The sequence below is a fragment of the Citrus clementina genome, unplaced genomic scaffold, assembly GCF_000493195.1.
Source record: "Citrus clementina cultivar Clemenules unplaced genomic scaffold, Citrus_clementina_v1.0 scaffold_3, whole genome shotgun sequence".
Classification (NCBI taxonomy): Eukaryota; Viridiplantae; Streptophyta; class Magnoliopsida; order Sapindales; family Rutaceae; genus Citrus; species Citrus x clementina.
The window spans coordinates 32,090,942-32,112,511 of record NW_006262339.1 but is presented as its reverse complement, the minus strand read 5'-3'; the positions used below and the strand labels follow the sequence as shown (position 1 = coordinate 32,112,511).

Sequence of the window (21,570 nt, the reverse complement as noted above, 5' to 3'; positions counted from 1 at the left end):
GAAGCTATCTGAGTATTGGTAACTAAAAACGATAAAATTAAATGCTTCTTACAATCAACTCACATACAGCTTGAGGAAAAGTGCATGAGTTACCTTTTTGATTCTTTTAAGTTTGAATATGCACATTTCAGCTGCAAAAGGTACCAAGTTATTTAGCTAATGAAACAACCAAAATGCGCAAATCAAGTGTTGATCCTGTGTTTGGGCAGCTGGTCAATATGGATCATGGAGCTACTTAATATTTTTGGTTGCAATTATTTCCTATTGATAAAAGAATACAATACAATCTTATCTGCACAATTCATCTTGGTCCTGATAGTGTTGCTGCTGTGATAGGAGATGAACGAATTGGAACGACTTCTTGGGGTGTCTCCTCTTCAACTGCAAAGCTTAAGAAACCATAGTCAGTAACAGGTTCCAATTTTGTTAAGCCCTGTAAGACCGTGACCAACATTGATGTAGAAGGCCTTCTATGCAAATTCTTTTGTAAGCAAGAAATGGCAATCTGGATCATCTTCACAGCATCATCTCTGTGACTTTGCATATCCTCGCTTTTTTTATCAACTAGATCACAAAGTCGGTCCGCTTCTGCCTTGACCTTCAGCGTATCCACTAAATAATCACCACCGTTAGGATTTGAACTTCTCCTCCCACAAATGATCTCTAAGATCACAACTCCAAAGCTGTAAATATCAATCTTTGCAGTGATACTGTTTCCTCTCGTTAACTCCGGAGCCATGTACCCTGGAGTGCCCTTTGGCATTGTTGACACATGAGATTGATCCTGAGCAATCAATCTGGCTAATCCGAAATCAGCAATCTTGACATTCAAATCTCTATCCAGGAGGATATTTTGAGGTTTGATGTCAAAGTGAATGATTTTTGGATTACAGTAGTCATGCAAATACTCTAGTCCCCGGGATATCTGAAAAATAATTTTCTTTCTTATGTCCCAAGAAAGAGTTTGAATTCGGTCTTTGTGATAAATCCATTTATCAAGTGACCCATTGCACATGTACTCATAAACTAGAAATCTGTTTGATCTTTCAGCACAATAGCCAACTAGTCTTACCAGATTGAAATGGTGAATATTGCCTATTGTCTCAACCTCAGACAAAAATTCTTTCTTGCCTCGGTTCTCACCAGGATGTAAGCGTTTCACTGCAACTTTAGTGCCATCATTAAGCAACCCTTCAAAAACAGATCCGGATCCTCCTCGACCAAGCCTAATCTGAAAGTCCCTTGTAGCAGATTTCATAGCTTTGGATGAAAATTTCACCAAATGGTTGGCTACATGAACTGAAGATTCATCAGTGGACTTGTCTCTCCTTTTGCCTTCCCGCCATCTCTTGTACAAATAAATACTTGCTCCGATAACCAAGAGTAAAAAGGCAGAAACAGACAATAGCAACATGAAAAGCAGAGAAAGTTTATTTTGATCCGATGGCAATTGTACCTTGATGAATGTTATGTCATTATAACCAGAAATCACTTTGGTACTATTCCTCAGAGTATAAATTTCAGTCGGTAAAGAACAATTGCCAGTTGAGAGACTTCCTTGGTACCGAAACAAGGCAGCTTTGCAAGAACAATTGCCCAGGCAGGCCCTTTGGCAGCCCTCTGCATCTATATTGATCAGATGAGGGACAAAGTCGAAGTAAGTAACATTTTCAAGCTTCAAAAATCTTTGAAGATGCTTGAATTGGCAAGACAAATGAGTAACTTCGGCACAGGAAAAGCCGTTCTCACTATCATTTGACTGCTTGAAATAACTTGAACTTCCAGGACAAGTGCATTCACCATTAGAGCAGACCCCATAATTGCCACATTTAGTGGGGTAAATACAGTCCCCATAATGTTCATCTCTTGAGAGATCAGCATTGTCTGAGTACCCATTATCAAGCTGATAAATATTAAGGTGCCCATTTGGTTCCAGCCTCATGTAGTGAAATTTTGACCTTGGTGCGACCTCATAGGTGATATGACTGCCGGATTTATTGAATACAAGAATGGCCGATTTATTGAGTACAGCGGAACTCATATTCAGAAAATAATTTCGGTATGGAATGGTTTGAAATCTTTTTACAGTACTCATATGCAGAAAAACTTCAATGCCTTTGGGAGATAGACTTAGGATGAACTTGCCTTGGGAAAGACTGGTAGTCGAATTTGTAGAAGCCATCATTTTGTGAACATGCAAGCGCTGACCTGGCAGCCATGTGTTAGTTGGATGAAGAAATGAGATCCAATGCGGTCGATTTTCAGCATCATAAAGTCTCAAGTTTCCATTTCCATCTAAAGTAATGCGTGTAACATTGCTGCCTGAGGTTTCTGTAGACCAAACGCGGGTACCATCTGCATCTTTCAAGATCAAATCACCATCTGCAGTAAACTCAAGTGTGGCATTCTCTTTGACAGGGGATTGTCCATTGGCGAACCAGAGAATAACCGGCGGGTGGTTCTGATGATTAGAGGAGGATGTGATCTCTCCCATGAATCTGACCGTCACGAGATAGAAGATCTCATCGGTTGTACCATTTCTCAAAAACCCGAAACCAAATTTTGGGTAGCTCTTTGAGGTACCTTTACGTACAAGTAAGGTTCTGACATGGGATCCGTCGACAAAATTGTAGCTCCCTTGTGCAGAGCCTTGGTTGTTTTGCCAAGAAGTGTTGTTGTGTGCTGTTGATTGGGTGGCATTTGTAGCACAAAGGTTCATGATGAAGATCGTGATCATGAGTTCTAGTGCTAAAGCCATGCCTTTAATTTCTTGTTTCACTTTGCGAGCACGGTTTGAGCATAAGCAACACAGAATGGTAACATATTTACAAGTTAATTACAGATTTGACAAGCCAATTTACTTGATTGGATTCTTGTCTAGTGGGATAAGATAATTTATCAGGCGGCTACTATGAAAAGAGTTATCTTTCAAAAAATGATTAAGCCTCTCAACCGGCCGTTGATTCTCTTTGTTTGTTGTATTGCCTTTGTTACATCTACTTCGTTGATATCTAAAAAGGGTTAATATTAAGCAAGATGAGATCTCGCAGAAATAGCATCACTTAGGAAGTGTAGATGTTCGGCATATATACAACATATACAATGATGCATTAAACTAAAACTTTTGCTCTATATTTGGTTATTTACCATGATCATATCGATCTTTCTTGACATTTATCAAAGGCAGAGTTAGATTTCATTGGTTCTGTTTAATGAGTCTGGCGTGTATTTTAGATCAACCTCAATGGATAGGAGACAGAGAAAATTATCCGTTGAAATTGACACAAGGTTGGCACATTCTGATCCCAAAGAGATGTTATAGTTTCGGAATCCACTATGCAATTGCAAGCCAAAGTTTTTTTTTTCTTTTTTTAATTATTTTTATTGTTGACAGGGAAGCTTCTTTTTTTTTTTTTTCTCCCTTTTGTGTACTGTTTTAGAGCAACAGCGCATCTTTATGATCTAGGCACCGGAGTTGGCAAATCTAAATAATCCTAAGCAGAAAAAGCACAAGCTTGCATTTAAGTATTTACGTCAAGACAGCTTCAGCTCCAGTACTTACAGCCTTTTTTTCCTTTACCCCAGTTTTTAAGTTTCATGACTTTTCTCTGGTAGGAATTCTAGAATACATCATAGATAATGCAATCAATTAATATATAAATGACATGTATAATTGAATTTAATATAACCACTACTTGCATGGTGATTTTTCAAAATAAATACACATATGTCATAGTATCATCTACTTATTATATAATTGATATGATACATTCGATCATTCTGAGAATTCTTGCATTGAATTGTTGGATTGTTACTTGAAAACAACAAAAGGCCATTAATATGGTTAGGATAGCTAAGCTTTTTAATAATACGGTGATTGGTAATTATTGAAATAAGAGAAGCTTTTGTACTATTATCCAAAGAGTATTTTGAGCAAGTTTTTCCTACTTAATTACTTGGTTAATGTGCTAAAAGATCAAAAAGAGTTTTAGTTTGTAAGAAAGAAAGAAAAGCATTATTCCAAAAGCCAAGGGAATTGAATGTTTAAATGCATATTTAGAGTTTTCGAGTTGTGATTTTAGAATTCATTTGTGGGAGCAAATGTCTTAACTCAGGCTTGCAGGAAAAATTTGAGTACAAGGCCTTGTGCATCAATGTTGGCCTAAATCATGAAGGGTTTGATGAACTTGGAACGCGTTACAGTTTCAGCCTCTTGAATTTTGTCCAAGTTGAAACACCCCAAAAAGGCCAGTTTTTTTAAATCCAAGTGGATTTATAATCTCAATCATGACATCAATTCTGTCAGGACCTAGATGATCAAACCAGATAACTTAAATATCAGCTAATTAATTGCTTCTTGTACCACCAAAATATTTGAGCTTCATGCTCCTATGTGGGCCCTTTTAAAATGCTCTTCTTACAAAACACACTTCCCAAATAATTTTCCAAAATTTTCATCCAAGTGTTTTGGATGGTAAATTTCGTAATTAGCATAATTGATGGCAAAACATATCAATTTTTTATTTTAATTCATATCAGTTAACTGTTAATATATTACAGTTGTTTGTAGCTATCCAATATTGGGCCCAAAGCTCAATTTAAAAAGGGCTAACACGTATTTGCGCCCAAAGGTATGATTTCCCAAAAAGACCCACATAATTTGTCTCCTTCCGGAATTAAAAAAAAAATCAAATAAATTGAAGCCGCCCAGCCTCTAAGGAGAAAACAATTGTGAACTGTGAGGAAGGCCGTCACATTTGATGTTGAAATATAACGAAATTTCCATCTCCATGATATTGATTTAAATCTAACACTTGGCTATAAACTGCACAAAACAGCACCACTCTAACGAAATTAATTCCTCCAAATCAGCGGAAGAAAAAGAAAGAACGAAAATGGCATTTTTCCAATTGTGAATGCTACCTAAATAAACGTGGCTGATTCTGAAGAATGATTTGGACCACGATTGTTAATGCTTTGAAAAAGATATGTTATCTTAAGATTCATTGCTTCATAATTTCAACTTCCAATTTTTCTTTTTTTTTCCCCCCCTTAATTTTGTTGTATGAGCATATTGAAGTACCAATACCATTTGACATTGCACAGTTAGACGATGTTTTTCATATTTTGTTATAATTTATTAATAAAACAGACTTCCATGTTGGAAGTAATATAAAGTCTTCTAGTGCCAGTTTTTGTTTTTGTTTTTTTTTTGTTTGTGGGAAGTTGGGTGTTGGGAGGGGGAGAGATTGATTTAGGAATTGAAGAACATCATTTTATTGTATGCAAGCACTCGAATAGACTTATTTTTATTTTTCATAAGTATTACTTGGGAATGAAATATTAAAGTAAATATTATTGCCTATTTTCTTAGGCACATTTGTAATATAATATTTTGTGAATGATACCACACAACATAATAAAAGGTTCTTATTCTTAAACGATAAATATTGCGATAACAAAAGTAATGATAACATCAATATACTTTTAGCTCTAATTATCTTACATGATGATATAAGAAACGTGACTTTTCTACAGTCATTTGATAAAAATCTAACGGTTGTGAAAATAAAATAATTTTATTACCTTATATTCCTACGACGGTTAGATTTTCATCGATCAATTGTAGATGACTCATGTTTCCTACATCATCCTATAAATAAAACTTTTAATTTACTTTCGGAAAACAAATTGGAAAATTAGTGCAATTACTATTCATCGCTAGATTTTTTATGGTGAAAGAGGGCCGCAGTCGGTCGGGTGATGCTTGGAAGCACAAGAAACAAATCCCCTCCTTTCATAAATTCACCTACGCGCCCAGAGTGATAAGTGTCGTTTTATTTTGGCATCACATGCCTCTGCGAGACCGACCAAATTTAATAAAGTAGGTTTGTGCATTTGGTGGACCCCAATACATATAGCTTTTTAAGAAATTCGGTTTAGTACGTGCAGTCCCACAATAAATGACGTAGGACTGATCACCTTACGAGTTTTTATTGGTATAGTTTTGTTATGGAGCTCACAACTGTCAATGAGAATCAGCCACGTTCGTCACACACCATAAAATATGTAACTGCACACACTAGACTAGATCCCTAAGTTTTATTATAATTTCATTTATGGGCAATATTGCAATTCAGAGGGTTGCGGACTCAACGAAACATTTTGCACTTCGATGCACGTTTTGATGTTTCATATCTCAAGCGTCTCTGTCTCCAATAAAATACACTTAATGTAAAGCAGCAAGAACAATGCATGTTCGAGAATATTCAATTATTTAACATCGGAACTAAACAATGTCATCAATCATCTAAGAGAGAAGAAATTCGTAGTTATTTCAAGCAATAATATTTAAATTAATAAATTATCTCAAGCTATTATTAGTATCTAAATCATATGTATATGGGTAGTAGAAAACATAAAAATTAATCGAATTTATGAACTCATACGCTCTCTTTTTTTTTTTTTTTTTCTTCTTCCTTATAAAGCCGGTTTATAGAATAAATTCCACCCATGAGGCCATGATCCTATTCTTATTGCAGTCATTTAATTTACGAAAAAAAAAAGAATCTGTATATTTGACACAATTTTTTTTATTTGCAAACAAGAATTCAGATCAAATTGCATCAAAATTGTGTTAATTAAAAAAAAATTAGATTAATATTACAATCACAAATTTTAATACAAACTAATGTAACATATTATAATTGAAGTACATCTACGTATACATACACATACATTATGTTTGCGTGTGTTCGTGTGTGCAGTTAAAGCAGATTCTATCTATATAAGGAATCATATCACAGAATTGGAGTCAAAATCCCATCACTGCGATGCTCTTTCCAGCAAAGAATATTCCAGATCTTTTTTCAAACAAGACAAGAGAGATCTACCCTTTTTTTTTTTAAAAAAAAAAAAGGGACAAAGCATCCAAAGCCACATATAATGTATACAAAATTATAAAATACAATGTGAAACATCAAACATCCCACCTACATCTAATAGGTAAAAATAATACATATAATTAATTATGTACATTAAAATAAATAAAAACATTAAAAAAAAAACAAATAAAAGTAATAGAGCAAAACAGCTAACATCCCTCTGTCATTAGCCTAATATTAACAAAATTGGGAGGGGGAGGCAGAGGCTGTGTCTCTTACAAATTTATATAGAAGGTAATAAATAATTATTCAACGTTCTGCTGCTGCTACTACTACTACTACCACCGCTGCTAGTCTGCTACTACGCGCTTTCACATAAACAAAGAGACAAAAAATCCCAGGTAGCATTTCTTTATGTTTTTTCATAATCCCCACAACAACACAAACCCAATTTGTCTGATCTTAATTTAATCTAACATCATTTAACGGACAGTGCCACAGAGGCCCTCCCCAGATCAATCAATGTATGATTCGTGCTGTGGGGACCCCATGACCAACGGCTATGATTCATTTCGAGCTGGGGAGAGATAGACCTGGCACTGCAGAACAGTTTTACCAATCCTGAAACCTGGAACAATGGTGAATGCCACTCGAGGTTCTGCTGAATCTGATGATGATGATAGTGATGGTGATAATGAAGATGATTCCTGAGGATTTTCAGACGAACTAAGGAATGCTTCTTCGGCTACGCTTTCCATGTACACTTCTGAAAACCGAGACCCTTTGTTCACTTGAAAGATTGAAGCCTCCGGATCGAATGAAAATGCCAGGCAATGCAGAAGCCAAACTCGCTTTGCCATATCTGCAAACGAGGAAAAGAATGCAGAGTCTGGAAATTCACCGGAATTTATTACATTTCTTTGACTCAAATCGCCAAAGAATGCTGACTCCATCTTGGGGTGAATCACTTGGCAATACTTGGCGCGGCAGAATTTTGCGAATGATGATTTAGGCTTCCTGGAAAGGAATTCCTTCGCTTTCACAGGTTTTAGCTCATTGAATCTCTGAAAAAAGAGCTGCTGTCTTTGCTGTTGCTGCTGCTGCTGCTGTTGATGTTGTTTCGCCGGAGAGTAATTGGGGTAGTGAAATGCGTCGAACATTTCCCTGCAAACAAAGGACTCAAATGCGAAACATTTGTGATCAGCTCTGTAATACACCACATTGGGTTGGATTGAATTGGCCGCGGCATCAATATCCCAACCAGCAGATTTCAGCTCATCGATCATCAGCCTGACAAAGCTCCTGATGGATTTAACAGTGTGCCGAAGAACTGTATTGAAGTGGCTGGGACTTAGCCCTGATAGATGAACATTGTCCGGCATAACCAATTGCCCGCTCTGATTCATTCTCTTCTCTAATGCCTTGTTCTGTTTATTCGACTCCTCTAACTTCTCTTTCAAAAATATGATTTCCGAATCCTTGAGCTTCAACTGAGATTCCAACTTCTTCCCCATGATTTCGTATGTCTTCAAAAGAGACTTCAGCTCCTGAATTTCAGCTGAGACCATTGTTTTCTCCGGCGAAAAATCAAACTGTTTTTTCAAGTAACACTGCTTCAATTCGGACAAAAGCTTAAGCTCGGAAACCACCAATTGATCAGAATATTGAATCCCATCGGCATCATAAGGAGACTGCGCATGCTGTAACTGAACATAAGATGCTTTAACGGTTGAAATGCTAGCAAATAATTTAGCAAGAAAAGCCTCCAGGGATATTCTGCATTCAAGCTCTGTATCTTCTTTGCCGAATAGCTGAGACCAACTGCCTTTAGGCGGCTTAATTGCAACGCCAGCAGCCTGATGATCATCCTTGAACTTATCTTTAGGCTTTACTGTATTATCCTTAACTTTATCAACTCCGTCAACCGGAGCCACGCCGGTGACTGCTCGTATGTGAAGCACTTTCGCAAACGTACGTGCTAGTCTACTCTTCGCCGGAGTCACAGCCGAGGGTTTTACAGATTCCATCTGCAGAAAGAACTACAAAATGATGAGATGAAGCTGATGATGGTGGGAGTAAAGGGCAAATGATTTTTTTTTAAGCGATCCCAAATTTAAAAAAAAAAAAAACCACAAAAAGAGAGCAAATAAAGATATGAGGGTGATGATGACGATGATGAACGTGTTGAAAGAACGAAGAAAAAGCAATATGCTTTAAACACTTAGACCGAGGTGAGAGCCACTAAAGAACCCATTGGAATATCTTTTCTGTGTTTTTGAAGGGGTAAAAGGAGGACTCAACTTTTAACGGAGGCAAAAAGAAAAAGATGAACAGAAGCAGCAGCAGAAGCAGAAAGCAACTATAGCTGAACACGCTAAAACAGACGCGTTAAAGTTGGAAATTCGAAGTGCTTCTGGGCGTCGAGAAAAACAAGTTGAGTGGTCAGATATTCCTTCAAGTGGGCAGGAAGAGAAAATTGAGAGGAATTTTAAACAACTTCCAAATTATGGAAAGAAGAATCAAGTGGGCAGAAAGAGAAAATTGAGAGGAATTTTAAACAACTCGAGAAGCTTATTTATTCAAAGCTTAAACTATTCTTCCCATTTTTTCTTTTTTTGGGGTCAAAGTAAAAAGAAAATGTCCCTATCAACCAATCTAATATTTTTATGCATTTAATCTTTTACCAACCACCTGTATTAAATTACATGGAGCTTTAACTAATATTAGAGACAGACATAAAATTATTTATTGCAAGGCCGGCTACTTCAATATTCTCAAAATTAATTTAAAATGGAATTTTTTTCCCTTATGATCCTTCATGTTTTAAATTAAGTCTCCACCTTTTTTTATTTAGTGTTTTACTTACAATGCTCAAAATTCTTTTTTCTTTTTGTTTTTAATAACAAAATCATTGTTGGTAACAAATTTTGAGAGAACACATGTATTTAAGATTTGAGTTTGTCATAGTAACAACAAAAACAAAATTGTTACAAAAAAGTGTTTTCTAACGCAAAATAGAGATAACCATTGCATATTACTAATGATGCAAAGAACTTGTGTAAGGGTGTGTTTAAAATTAAAGTTAGATTAAAAACTTCAGTACTAAATTATTTAATAAACATTAATTACTGTAATTTAAAAATTATATTGATATAATTTTTCATTTGTATGATACAAAATCTATTATATATTAATAATTTTATCAAAATTATTATTTAAATTTTATATTTACAACATATTATTAATTTTTATTTCATAATTATTATTTTTTTCTCAACAACTACGTCTTAAAACCTACATACACCTCAATACAAACATGACTAAAGGCGGTTGAGGTGGCATGCTCTCAACCAATCATGTTATATGAATCCCATAAGATAAACATCAATGACCCACTAAAATAGTCTTCTCTCGTCCAAAGGAGGATTTGGTAGAAATTGAAAAACCAAAAAACAAATGTGGCAAACCATCAGGAGACTCACTAATTCACATAACTTAATTAATTAAATAAACCTACTCATCAGGCATACACAAGTTTATATTTATGGATAGGTCACTTATATAACTTACAGCTTAACTAAAATGAAAAAGTAGCTCCACCCCGTTATTCGTGAAAGAATGAGTTCTAAGTTACTAACATCTATGATTTAGCCTAATCTTCCCTCCCTCTATATAAAAGAAATATCTTTAATAAAATGACGGTTAAAAGTTCAAAACAAAAAGACAAGTGCTCGCAAGAGTAAAAGAATTCAATGATTTGATCCATTAACAACAGTGAAGCACGATTGTAAAAGTCAAAAACTCTCCCAGAAAATAATCAAAAGAGTTGCCATCAACAGGGAGAAACAGTATCGCTATAGATATTATAATGGTCTCATGTTCTGAAAATAGAATCTGTAGATTGCAGAGCCTGGGACAGAGACTTGAGTGAAATCAGATTTGATCATTTACTGCAATATTCAATACTTCAGGCAAAATCACGTGGCCCCAATTGAGTACCACTCGGAATATACAAAAACTGCTCTTTCACAGTAAAAGCTTTCAAAAGTGAGCCAGTACTCCCACATTTATATCCATTGGATTTTCAGAAGCACTCAAATGTTATTTTGGGATTCGGACCAGTTTAAATTTATTAGATTTCAATCACAACATCTCTTTCCTTTTCCGATAAAAATTTAATTTCTATCTGGTATCATCGCTCGTGAACTTTGTCAATAAATGGTTACATAACACAATACTATTAACAGAAATGTTACTTAACCAGTAACTAAAGAGAAAGTTGGTTAGGACTGCTGCCCGAGAAAGTTGGTTAGAACTGCTGCCTGCTGCTCGAACCCCACAAACACAATGAAGAAGTATTTTCTTCTTTAGTTATAATATATAATCGAGTAAAAATAAATTTTTTTATTTGAGTGTGAATAAAATAGTCATATAAAAAATTTAAACAAACCCAAATACAAATAGAGAACACATCTCTCAAATATTAGTAAGAATTAAAAATCTAATCAGAACCCAATAAGTTAACCCCACCAAATAGCCTGACTTATAAATGTCAATTATAAAAAAAAGTAAAACAGAAACGGTGACATAATACAACCGTTTTTCTTTAATTTTTTCTTCTTTAATGATTTTATACTAAAAAAAGAATAAAATAATAACATAAATTAAAATAAAAAACAATCACCTTATTCTTTTTCAATTGCAATATTAAAAAATTCACTTTCTCTTAAGGACAGCCAGCCGAACAACCCATCGCCCACCAACAGTGTCGACATGGTGGTGCCGGCTCTCTAAACTCTATCATGGTCGTTGTGGTGGCGGTGGCCGTTTCCGTCACTGACGGACAGCTATTGTGCTAGGTGGGGGAAGAAGAATTTTTTTTTTTAATCGTGGGAATATGATTGAAAATGAATAGAGAGAGTGAGATTTTATCTTTTCTTTTGTTCTTTTTTATTTTATATTTGTTATTTTATTATTTTTGTCATTTTTTTTATAAAAATCACGAAAAAAATAGAAAGAACAGTACTATGCTACCGTCTCTGTCCTCCTTTCCTTTTTTTCCTAATTAAATAGCATTTCTCTACCAAAAACCTGTAGCAAGCTACCCAAGTTAGCAATGGGGAACAAAGATTTTACTTTGAAGGCTACCCATATACATTACAAGTTAGTATCTTAAGAAAATTAAGGGTCGTCTTGAAAAATAAGATTTTTGGTGGGGGGGTGTCTTGAAAACTTTTCAATTTTTACCTTATTTTATAAAAATAATTAAAAACTTTTCCGCCCTGTTGATTGGGAAGCGAGCCCGTTTGATTCCAATGACTTCATTGCAATTTAACGAACAAGAATTAGTCTTATATTTGGCATTTGGTTCTTGTTGGCTTATATTTGCCGTAAAATATAGCCAGTAAAAATATCAGTAGCTGCCAAAGTTACTAATTTTTAGCTTTGTGCTTTACAGCAAAGATAAAGATCCCCTACGTGAACAGCTTATCATAGTCATGTCAACATCAATAACAGAAGTTATCATCACGAAGGAGACATGGAGCCCATCAAATACAAAGGCATTTAATCCCCATTTCTCTCCATTGGTGATAAGATGAATAAAAATCTGCTAATTAGTTGACAGTGTTCTTTTTTTTTTTTTTTTTCCCTCATTGAAAGTTCAATAAATTTTTCTGAAAAAACGATTTGTGAGCCCAACGCCACGTTAAACAAATAGCCCCTACACTACGTTCACAAATAGAATCCACTAAAAGTATTTTCTTATCTAATTATCACGTGTTTTATGATAAAAAAAAAAAATTGTCCCTTATAATTTGCTAATCACATGCTATTTTATTTTTTTATATATTTTAAAATGGTACGTGAGATATAATTTGTTAATAACATGCTATTTTATTTTTTCATTTATTTTAAAATGGTAAGCGAGAGATTTGCAAATTAATGGTTTGACTACTAACTCCAAAAAGGAAATTACGTGTCAGAAATTAAAGCGAAACTACCATTTAGCGTGCATGCGTCTTAATCACACGAAATCCCCAAATTTAGAAGAGTTTTAATTATAAAAAAAAAAAAACAGTTTTTCTAAAAGCATAATGAATATTTTTATTCACGAATTAGAAATAGTTAATAAAATATTGCGACAGAGATTAGTGATAATTACCTTTAATTAAAACTGCGGAAATTTCGGAAGGCAATTTCAAAGTCTGAAATTGCGTTTACTTCATCGTAACGTGAATCTCAAGAAAACAGAGCGACAAAAGCACCGCAACAGCAAATTCAATAGCGACCTTTGAACCTGCAGCCCCTGCAAACTAATTCTAACAGCGCGAAAAAAAATTAAAAACAAGTTCCAAAAACGCACGAAACGAAATCAAAAACCTTATAAGAAACATGAAAAACAAAAACAATACTGAAAGCTTCAACGATCAAAACAAAGCAGAGCAAGGATTAAATCTGAAAACGGAAGCAAAAACTTGAAACATTTACGCTTTAAGACTCTAAAACGTTAACTCTTAATCAACTATTTCTGAAACAAAAGGATAGAAGATCGTTTCACAATGTAAACAAAATGAAAAGCGAATCAAGAGTTTCCGGACTTCATTCTTTAAACTTACCGTTTTCAGGGAATGTTGCTCTACTATGGGCTCCAAAATTCCAAAAAAAATTATAATATTCAAAACGAAATCTCGGGCTCTCCGCTTTGAGATTACTACAGCGTCTCCACTGATTCAATTAAAATCCTTTTTATCAGAATTTTCCTTTTGAGAGCTGAAGCAGAGAGACTTAAGGCTAGTTTTAAAGAAAAATAATAAAAAAAATTTGGGATTTAGAGAGAGAGAGAGCGGAAAATAAAAACAAAGCGAGTGCCGGAGGAGAGAGAAGAACAGGGATTTTAATTGGAAGAAATAGATGGAAAATGACGAAAAAGGACAAAGTCCGACGTAGCATTGGGACCTTAAAAATATAAGGTCTAGGTCGGGTCGCTTTCTCGTTACGCATTCGCCCCTGGTATTTGAAGATATCATGCGTCCGTTGTGAGGGTGATGGTTGGGGAAAACAGAAACTGGTGAGGGGTAATTTCGGGTTTGTGGTTTAAAAATCTGAGCGCGATTTTGCAGATCTTACGTGTGAACGGTTGGACTTTGCATAAATGGACGGCTAGAATTGAAAAGTAAAAAGGAGACGGGAGATTGTGTGCGTGGGAGATTTGTGTAGGGGAGCTGAGACACGTGTGAAGTAATTGTCGGACACGTGAGTGCTAGTGTGCCCCACTTATTTGCTGATTCTGAGGTAATTCAGAGATCCAGCTGGTGTATTTGTTTTTACTTCCTTGACATCTACAGAAAATCAATTTTGTTTTTTTTTTTTTTAAAGAAATTTATTCTTTTTCTTTTACTAATTTTTCTTCAAACGAATTTTCAATAAAGCATTCTTTTCAAGAAAAGGAATTTGCACTCCTCTTAAAAAAAAAAAGAAAAAGAATGTAATAAAAGGAATTTGCAATAAAATTGGGCTGAATTTTTACTAATCTTTTATTCAAAAACAATATTATATCCACAGAGCCTCAACGCCGTCATTTATCAAGAAAATCAATTATACATGATCATCTAATTATACTCACACTGTATATTAGGGTTTTTTATAATCCCACAATTCAATCTTTAAAATATACAAAATTTATTAATAAGAAACTTTTAAACCTTAGAGAAGATTTTTTATAATGGGATAGTTAGGTAAAAGGCTTTATCAAGAAATTTAGTAGAGGGTGCATCTATTAGTGTGCTAATGTGATACGCCATGTCCAATTAGCAAAAAATTTCACTACAAAAAAATAATAAAATAGAGCTTTCAAACTAAAGTGGAGATAGTGTCCATTTGGTATGTATATCTATATAAAATCTTTACTATTTTCTGGATATTTAATTCTTCATAAAATAATTCTGATTCTCGACTACTTAAAAAGAGCTTCTGAAAATTATTTTTTATGGTTGTTTGGTTGCAAGAGCTTATGAAATATCAAGGAAAAAAATATTTAAATAATTTTAAACTTACGAGTGCAGGCCTTTTTTTAAAAAAAATAATAATATATATTAGATGGTCTTAGATAACTCATTTTTCCACATAGATTTACTTAATTAACATCACATAACGTAACATCAAAAAACTCACTTTAAAGGTAATCAAACTGATTTGGTTTAAAATTGTGATTGACACCCAACAACAAATAATTTTTATTTTTTTCAAATTGTACTCATAAAAACTATACATAGTAGTGATTACCAAAAAAAGTAAGAAATTAAAATATTTATATAAAAATTACATGCATTTTTTATCATCATATAATGTGTAACAAGACAAAAAAGACATGATAATGTAACATAGTAGTGTGCTATGATAAGTTATTTTTTAGTACAGACATCTACACTATACATTTTAGGGTACGTTTGAAATTAAAGTTGGACAGCTGTAACTTAAAAGTTACATCACTAAAGTATTTGGTAAACACTAACGACTGTAGTTTGAAAGTTATATTGATATGTTTTTTCACTTGTATAATAAAAAATTTATTATACCATTAATAATTTTGTAAAAATTATTATTTAAAATTTATATTTACTATATATTATTAATTTTTATTTTATAGTTACAATTTTTTTTTTACAATAATTATGTTTTAAAAGTTACAGTACCTTAATTTCAAAAATGATCTTGATATTTTATTATACCGAAGACTTTTTATAAATAAATTAAAAAAAAAACAGAAAAGAAAGAAGAAGAAGATATCGATGTCTTTCTAGGCATGGCAAATAAGACAGCATGATAACGTTGTCCTTAATCAGTCTTGGGATTATAACAAATAGAGATTTATGTCTTAATCATACTTCCCTAGGTTAAGCATGCGTTAAGCCATCAAGAATAAGACATATAGCAATGTTCGATAATTAGTAAATACCACCGAATCTATATATATATATATATATATAGCGTGGCTCTGGCCAGGGAATGGGACAAGCAATCTTTTTCACTTCCTTGAGGGTCCTACAAAATTTAAGCCTAATATATACAATCGTGTATGACATTAGTTGGTAGAGAGTAAATGTATTTTTAGTAAATATTATCGGGATAATTTAATGCTTCAGTTTCGCCGCTGCCGAAAACGTACAAAAAAAATAAAAGAAAAGAAAATAAATAATCTTTCTAGAAAAAAAAAATCCTTTGAAATCAATTCTCATTTTGCATTGCAAAAAATAAATAAATACATCTCTCCATATCTAAGATTTGGAGAACAATTAAATTCGGATTGAAAATGACATGGGAACCAGAAAGTAAATAGAGAATCAATCAAGACTTTTGCATTTGCTTACGTATTGTATAATATTTTTCGTTGATTTTTAAATGTCAAAATTGTCAAGACATGAAGATGATGAGCCGTGAAGGTTTTTTTCTTTCTTTTTTTTGGTTAGCTTTTGGTATTTATTTATTTTTCAATTCCCTCGTTTTATTATGTTAAAATTGTCATGACTTGAAAAGGGTGTTTCCCTTGTATGAATGGACAAACGTTGCCTCAGAGGGTTTGACTGTTCTTTCTAGTTTGGCAGGAATCATTTTACTTCATTGACATTCATTGGAGTATACGAGAAATTTTATAAATTGAGTATTAATTTTGATATATTCTTCGTAAATATTCTCTAATCCCACCTAAATGAGGTTGAACTGGCAATCTCATCATTCTTATTATAGAGTGGATAAAAAAATGTCATTAGCTTTTTGGCAAATTCTTTTCTCGCGCACAAAGCTCATTCAAAGAATGAACAACCCAATAATCCAAACAAATATAGTTAGTTAGGTAGTTGAGACAATAATTAACCCAAATTTGTATATATATATATCCAATGATTAATGTGCATAATTTGTTGGATGATTGGATTGGATGAATGTGCATGTACACATTACGAAGTTAAATTAGGGAGCCCTCAAAAACCACGAATTTTATTAAATATTCAATCTTCATGCAATTTAGATTTGAGGGTATCTTCTAATTTCATGGAAAAAACTATAGCAAGTTGAATCCATATAGTCATGTTCCACGTCTTTGTTCCAATTAATTAAGAAGCACTTGACTATTTTTTCCGATTTTCACGAGGGCCTTTTGCTTTATTGATTTTTCTACATAATTGAGAAAAAGATAAAAATAATTTTCTAGCAAATTGCATCCAGATGTCATCCTCATCCCACTCTGCTGGCACTCGTGCAACATGTTTGCAATGTCCAGTTGCCCGTAAACATGGACACAGAAATTCAAAAAGCAAACTAAGAGACACGAGGAGAAAAACTGGCATTGCCCGTAGTGAATGTGAATAGTGAATACCCTTGTTTAGGCCAAATTTTGTGAGGGCAACTGGGCCTCATAAAGGAAAAAGAATGATGTGATAACTGATAAGACGCTAGACGCTTGAGGTGAGATTTTGAAGCTGCAAGCATCAGCTTTTTCTTTAAATTGTGCCAGTTGAGTGCGCACCATTGTGGCATTGTCCGATCCTGGGGCATCCTGAGTGTGGACATATAAAACTTCTTCATCAAATTTCAGATTTATCACAAAATGGACAGAAATAACAAAAGAAGCAAATTGAACATTTCAAGTACAAGGCATAACACTTGATTGCATAGGTACAGTTTCGTGTGGTTTGATAAACGATGTTACATAAATATCCAAAATTTAATCGATAAGCAGGAAAATTTTATCCAATAATTAACTCAGAAAATTACACTCTGTTTTCCTCAATGTTCTTGTAAAATCCATCAAAGTACACTTTCTAGATCCATAAGATCGAAGAAATTTAATTTAAGCTCACCAGTGATAAGGCGAGAGGAGGAGACAAGTGAAAACAAAAAATTAGGAAAAAAAAAGCATTGTGTTTTTGCCCATTTGTACTTTCGTCGTTAAAAGACAATTACAACAAACTAATCCTAAATTCTAACTTGAACTCTGGTGTTAGCAAAGGCCTAAATACATCTCTCAGCTCTCCGAAAATTTTGCAGGAGAGCTCAATTGCCACGGCCAAACTACCACTCAAAACTGAGGGAGATATTAACCTTAAAAGCCAAAGAAGCCAAGCTCACTGGCTCTCTCCTTCTCGAAAGTCTCGAAGTACTGATAAATGATGGTGACGGCAAGCAGAATCCCAGTCCCTGAACCAATTGCCCCCATGAAATCTGCCAACACCGTGAGAGCACCAATGCACATGCCGCCAAATGCTGCAGCTGTGGGTATGTACCGGTTGAGCTCTTTCTGTAGGTTTGCCTCCCTATGTCCAGGCATAACCATTTGCTGTTCCTGTAAATAGAGAGAAAAATTGTAACATATGATGTGCCTGATATCACTCAGCAGATAATCTAGGAGAAAAAGCTCAATATTCATAATAACTGATTAGGACTAGGGCCAAATTGAATAAAGAACTAATTGAAACTTTCAGGTTAAGAAGAAACAATATGTTTCAGTAACTGCATCCAGATCCGAGGTAAAGAACCATGGACAATTGAACAAAGAAGAATAAGCACAATAACGCTTTTAATTCAGATGAGATGTATGAGAATAAAGCCAAGATTAATCCAGTAACTTTACAGTGAATTAAATTTCGGATATGATAGAGAAGGGTCCATCAGATATCCAACGGGCAATGTGTTGCCATCCATATTAATTCAAAGAAATGCAATAACACTTCAATTTACATGAAAAGAACACAATGTTACTAAGTATGATTAAGGTAAGTCTGGGTGCTAGAAGGTTAAATTGGTGTAACCAACTCAAGTCCGATGCCAACAAATCATTCTAGTTTGCATAGCCACACCTTAACTCGATCGACCAACAATCCACTTCTTGAAACTTTAACTACACTACTAAAAGTATGCAAGATTATAACTTTTGTCAAATCTTATTTCCAGCACGTTCACAGCGGCAGAAATGCAATGCCACACTCACCAAAACTGCAGTATGCAACTACCACACTTTTTTCTGACAAAGTAAAAACCGCAAACATTAAATCACATACCTTCAGCTGCTTCGCGACATCTCTAGCAGATGATCCAGAAACTTCAATCCAAGTTTTTGAAAATAGTGCGCAGGCCGACAACATAAACACAAGATAGAAAAGTGCATGGAAAGGATTGGCTGCCATATCAGCTAAGCTGCAAAAATACATGTCATGTCAATGGAACATCTTTGGTGTCATTGAACGAAGCATGAAACAAAACAAGATAATGTTACTTCCACTAATTGAAATGCCGCCAATAGTTAGGTAAGTAGCCAGATAAGAAAGGTCTTAATTACCTCGAGGGAGCAGTGATATAATATGCGATGCCACCCACAGGCACATATTGACCACCAGAGTACTCAGATTCCTTCCACTTACCTAAGAGATTCACGAAAAAGTTTCCACTGTATCTCCTGTACAGCAACTGTATAAGCACACATTATTAGTAAGATTGAATAAAATCAAAATCCTATTAAACAAAGCATATCACCATCAACCTCCAATACCTGAGAAATGAAATACAGGTTGGAGACAAGAGCAGACTGCAAAATGATGGGCATGTTAGAGGTATAAAACAATTTGATTGGGTATGATCCCTGCTGCCCACGGGCATTCTTTGATCTAACAGGCAAAACAACACGGAATCCTTGGAAGTAAATGACAATTAGGAAGATCAAGACTGTGGCAAGAAGGTTTGTCACATTTGGAAGATTCTGCCGGTAAAAGGCTTCCCGAAGTGCACGAACTTTGTCATTTCGAGTTATCAACAGATGGAATAAAGCAATTACAGCACCTTCAAATTCGGCTCCCCGTCCACTGTTAATGGTGGTGGGACTAAATGCTTTCCAGATGATGTTTTCACTGCAAAAAAATAGTAAAACCTCTTTAAGCATTGAATTTTCTATGTCAAATATTGCGAATCTATTAAGCTTTAAACAACAAAGTGCTCCTAGCCACAAGACAAACAAGAATCCTTAGTCCTCAAAACAATAAAGTAAATTTTCAACTTACCAAATATTGGTTGCAATGAATAGGGAGATACCGGATCCCAGGCCATAACCTTTCTGAAGGAGTTCATCTAAACAGATCACAATTATACCAGCAAAGCAGAGCTGAACAATGATTAGAATGGCATTCCCTACTCCAAGTTGGTTAACACTACCATACATTCCTGAGAGAACATAGGCAACTGCTTCACCAATAGCTATGATGATGCCCAGCAACTTCTGTGCACCATTTCTGGGAGGAAAAACAGTCATCATCAAGGAACATACATTCGGCAAAAGGAGCAAATAGTTTGACTAATAAATAACCCATAGTAAGTCAGAAGCCAAGATAACCGAGATAAACTTAGCCCGTAAAGAATACTTACAATAGGGCACGATCTTCGCGAACATTATTGTCCACTTCAATGATCTTTGACCCGGCAAGTAGTTGCATCACCAATCCAGATGTCACAATTGGGGTGATACCAAGCTCCATCACAGTCCCACGGTTCGAAGCAAGAATAACACGCATCCAATAGAATGGATCCGCACCAGTTGTCGAGTGTATGCCATACAGCGGGAGCTGACTGCACACCAAGAATATGAAGAGAGAGATCACAGTGTAGATAACCTTCTCTCTGAAAGGAACCTTCCTGTCAGCGCTCTGAACCTCAGGAAGGAATGCAAGAAAAGGCCGGACAAGATGGAGCACTCTGAATCCACCTCCCATCTTATTCAGTCCCAACTAGACCAACCTAATCTGCAAACCACGATATAAATATCCCAAGTCTATCAATACCATTCACACTAAACCGAATGAATAATAAAGAGAGGTTAATGATAACTGCTACCAAACTCGATTTCAACCACAAAAGCTTGAAAGCAGAAATTCAACTATATAATCTTGAACTCAACAAGTTATTAATATTCAGCTGTATAATCTTAAACTGAAACTAAAACAAAAATTATGAATACATTTAATTCATATCTGCATAATAGCATTATGAAAATTATTATCCTCGTAACATTCTGTTTTGTTAGCTCCACCGAATTACAAATAATCTTATCAGCTGCAATGCAATGATCTAAGAATTTTTTATTACTCCAGTAAGAAAAAAAAAATGATGGCAAAATAAGCTGGCATAATTGTACCAATACACACATGCATGCGCACGGAAACGCAGATCCAACAACAACATTCTGTTTGGTTGCCTAGAAAGTAACATGAATCTCAATTGCAATTTTCAGATCTAAATACAAAATGCGGTTATGCAAAGCTAAAAAGGATGATTAAAATCGATGTTCATATAGATTCGTCAACAAAGTTAACATCATAATCTACACAAAGAAAAGTGGATCGATCGAAACTGAAGAACTAACCGTACGAACTAGCGGATCGGAGAACCGTAGAGAAACGTTACGTTAAATGAATCTGAATTCTGCTAAAACGGGACCGAAAATGCGAACGAGTCTGTCTTCTTTGCGAGGGTTTTATATGGGGGTTGCCTGCGTGGCTTTGTGGACACGAGGTTGAACCAATGAGTAGTGAACGCGTGTGAGGGGAAGAGTGACGTGGATAACGAGAGAGTCAGACGGCAGGTTTGACCTTATTTGGTAATTTTCGAGTGTGGACTGCGGATGGGGTGTGGACCATTTCGATATTTT

The 21,570-nt window shown here is 34.8% G+C and overlaps 3 protein-coding genes across 5 annotated transcripts; all 3 read right to left on the bottom strand.

The window, feature by feature from the left end:
* Nucleotides 1–301: 301 nt before the first annotated feature.
* On the bottom strand, nucleotides 302–2,758 carry LOC18046533 (G-type lectin S-receptor-like serine/threonine-protein kinase SD2-5). The gene has a single exon (XM_006442367.1). It carries the CDS (start codon nucleotides 2,756–2,758, stop codon nucleotides 302–304), a length of 2,457 nt encoding a protein of 818 aa, XP_006442430.1.
* A 4,516-nt stretch (nucleotides 2,759–7,274) lies between these two features.
* LOC18046532 (protein GRAVITROPIC IN THE LIGHT 1) lies at nucleotides 7,275–13,744 on the bottom strand. Of its 3 annotated transcripts, none has more exons than XM_006442366.2 (3): nucleotides 13,502–13,744; nucleotides 13,048–13,204; nucleotides 7,275–8,923 (listed from the first exon to the last, which is right to left on the bottom strand). In XM_006442366.2, exon 3 carries the CDS (start codon nucleotides 8,909–8,911, stop codon nucleotides 7,445–7,447), a length of 1,467 nt encoding a protein of 488 aa, XP_006442429.1. In that variant the 5' UTR covers nucleotides 8,912–8,923; nucleotides 13,048–13,204; nucleotides 13,502–13,744; the 3' UTR covers nucleotides 7,275–7,444. The 3 variants fall into 3 exon arrangements, with proteins under 3 accessions (XP_006442429.1, XP_024044121.1, XP_024044122.1); XM_024188353.1 differs by having other exon boundaries at nucleotides 7,275–8,911; XM_024188354.1 differs by having other exon boundaries at nucleotides 7,275–8,911; nucleotides 13,048–13,198.
* A 3,893-nt stretch (nucleotides 13,745–17,637) lies between these two features.
* On the bottom strand, nucleotides 17,638–21,373 carry LOC18046531 (protein transport protein Sec61 subunit alpha). The gene is made up of 7 exons (XM_006442365.2): nucleotides 21,286–21,373; nucleotides 20,292–20,665; nucleotides 19,931–20,158; nucleotides 19,426–19,780; nucleotides 19,216–19,343; nucleotides 18,938–19,073; nucleotides 17,638–18,222 (listed from the first exon to the last, which is right to left on the bottom strand). The coding sequence occupies exons 2-7, from the start codon at nucleotides 20,633–20,635 to the stop codon at nucleotides 17,983–17,985; spliced, it is 1,431 nt and encodes a 476-aa protein (XP_006442428.1). The 5' UTR covers nucleotides 20,636–20,665; nucleotides 21,286–21,373; the 3' UTR covers nucleotides 17,638–17,982.
* Nucleotides 21,374–21,570: the final 197 nt, after the last annotated feature.

Excerpts from the sequence above, each read along its gene's own strand:
- LOC18046533 (XM_006442367.1), bottom strand. The coding sequence starts at position 2,758 with ATGGCTTTAGCACTAGAACTCATGATCACGATCTTCATCATGAACCTT.
- LOC18046532 (XM_006442366.2), bottom strand. The coding sequence starts at position 8,911 with ATGGAATCTGTAAAACCCTCGGCTGTGACTCCGGCGAAGAGTAGACTA.
- LOC18046531 (XM_006442365.2), bottom strand. The coding sequence starts at position 20,635 with ATGGGAGGTGGATTCAGAGTGCTCCATCTTGTCCGGCCTTTTCTTGCA. Across the intron at positions 19,781-19,930 it reads TTCATTGCAACCAATATTTG|TGAAAACATCATCTGGAAAG; the intron begins GTAAGTTGAAAA and ends ATTTTTTTGCAG. Across the intron at positions 19,074-19,215 it reads TATATCACTGCTCCCTCGAG|CTTAGCTGATATGGCAGCCA; the intron begins GTAATTAAGACC and ends GTATTTTTGCAG.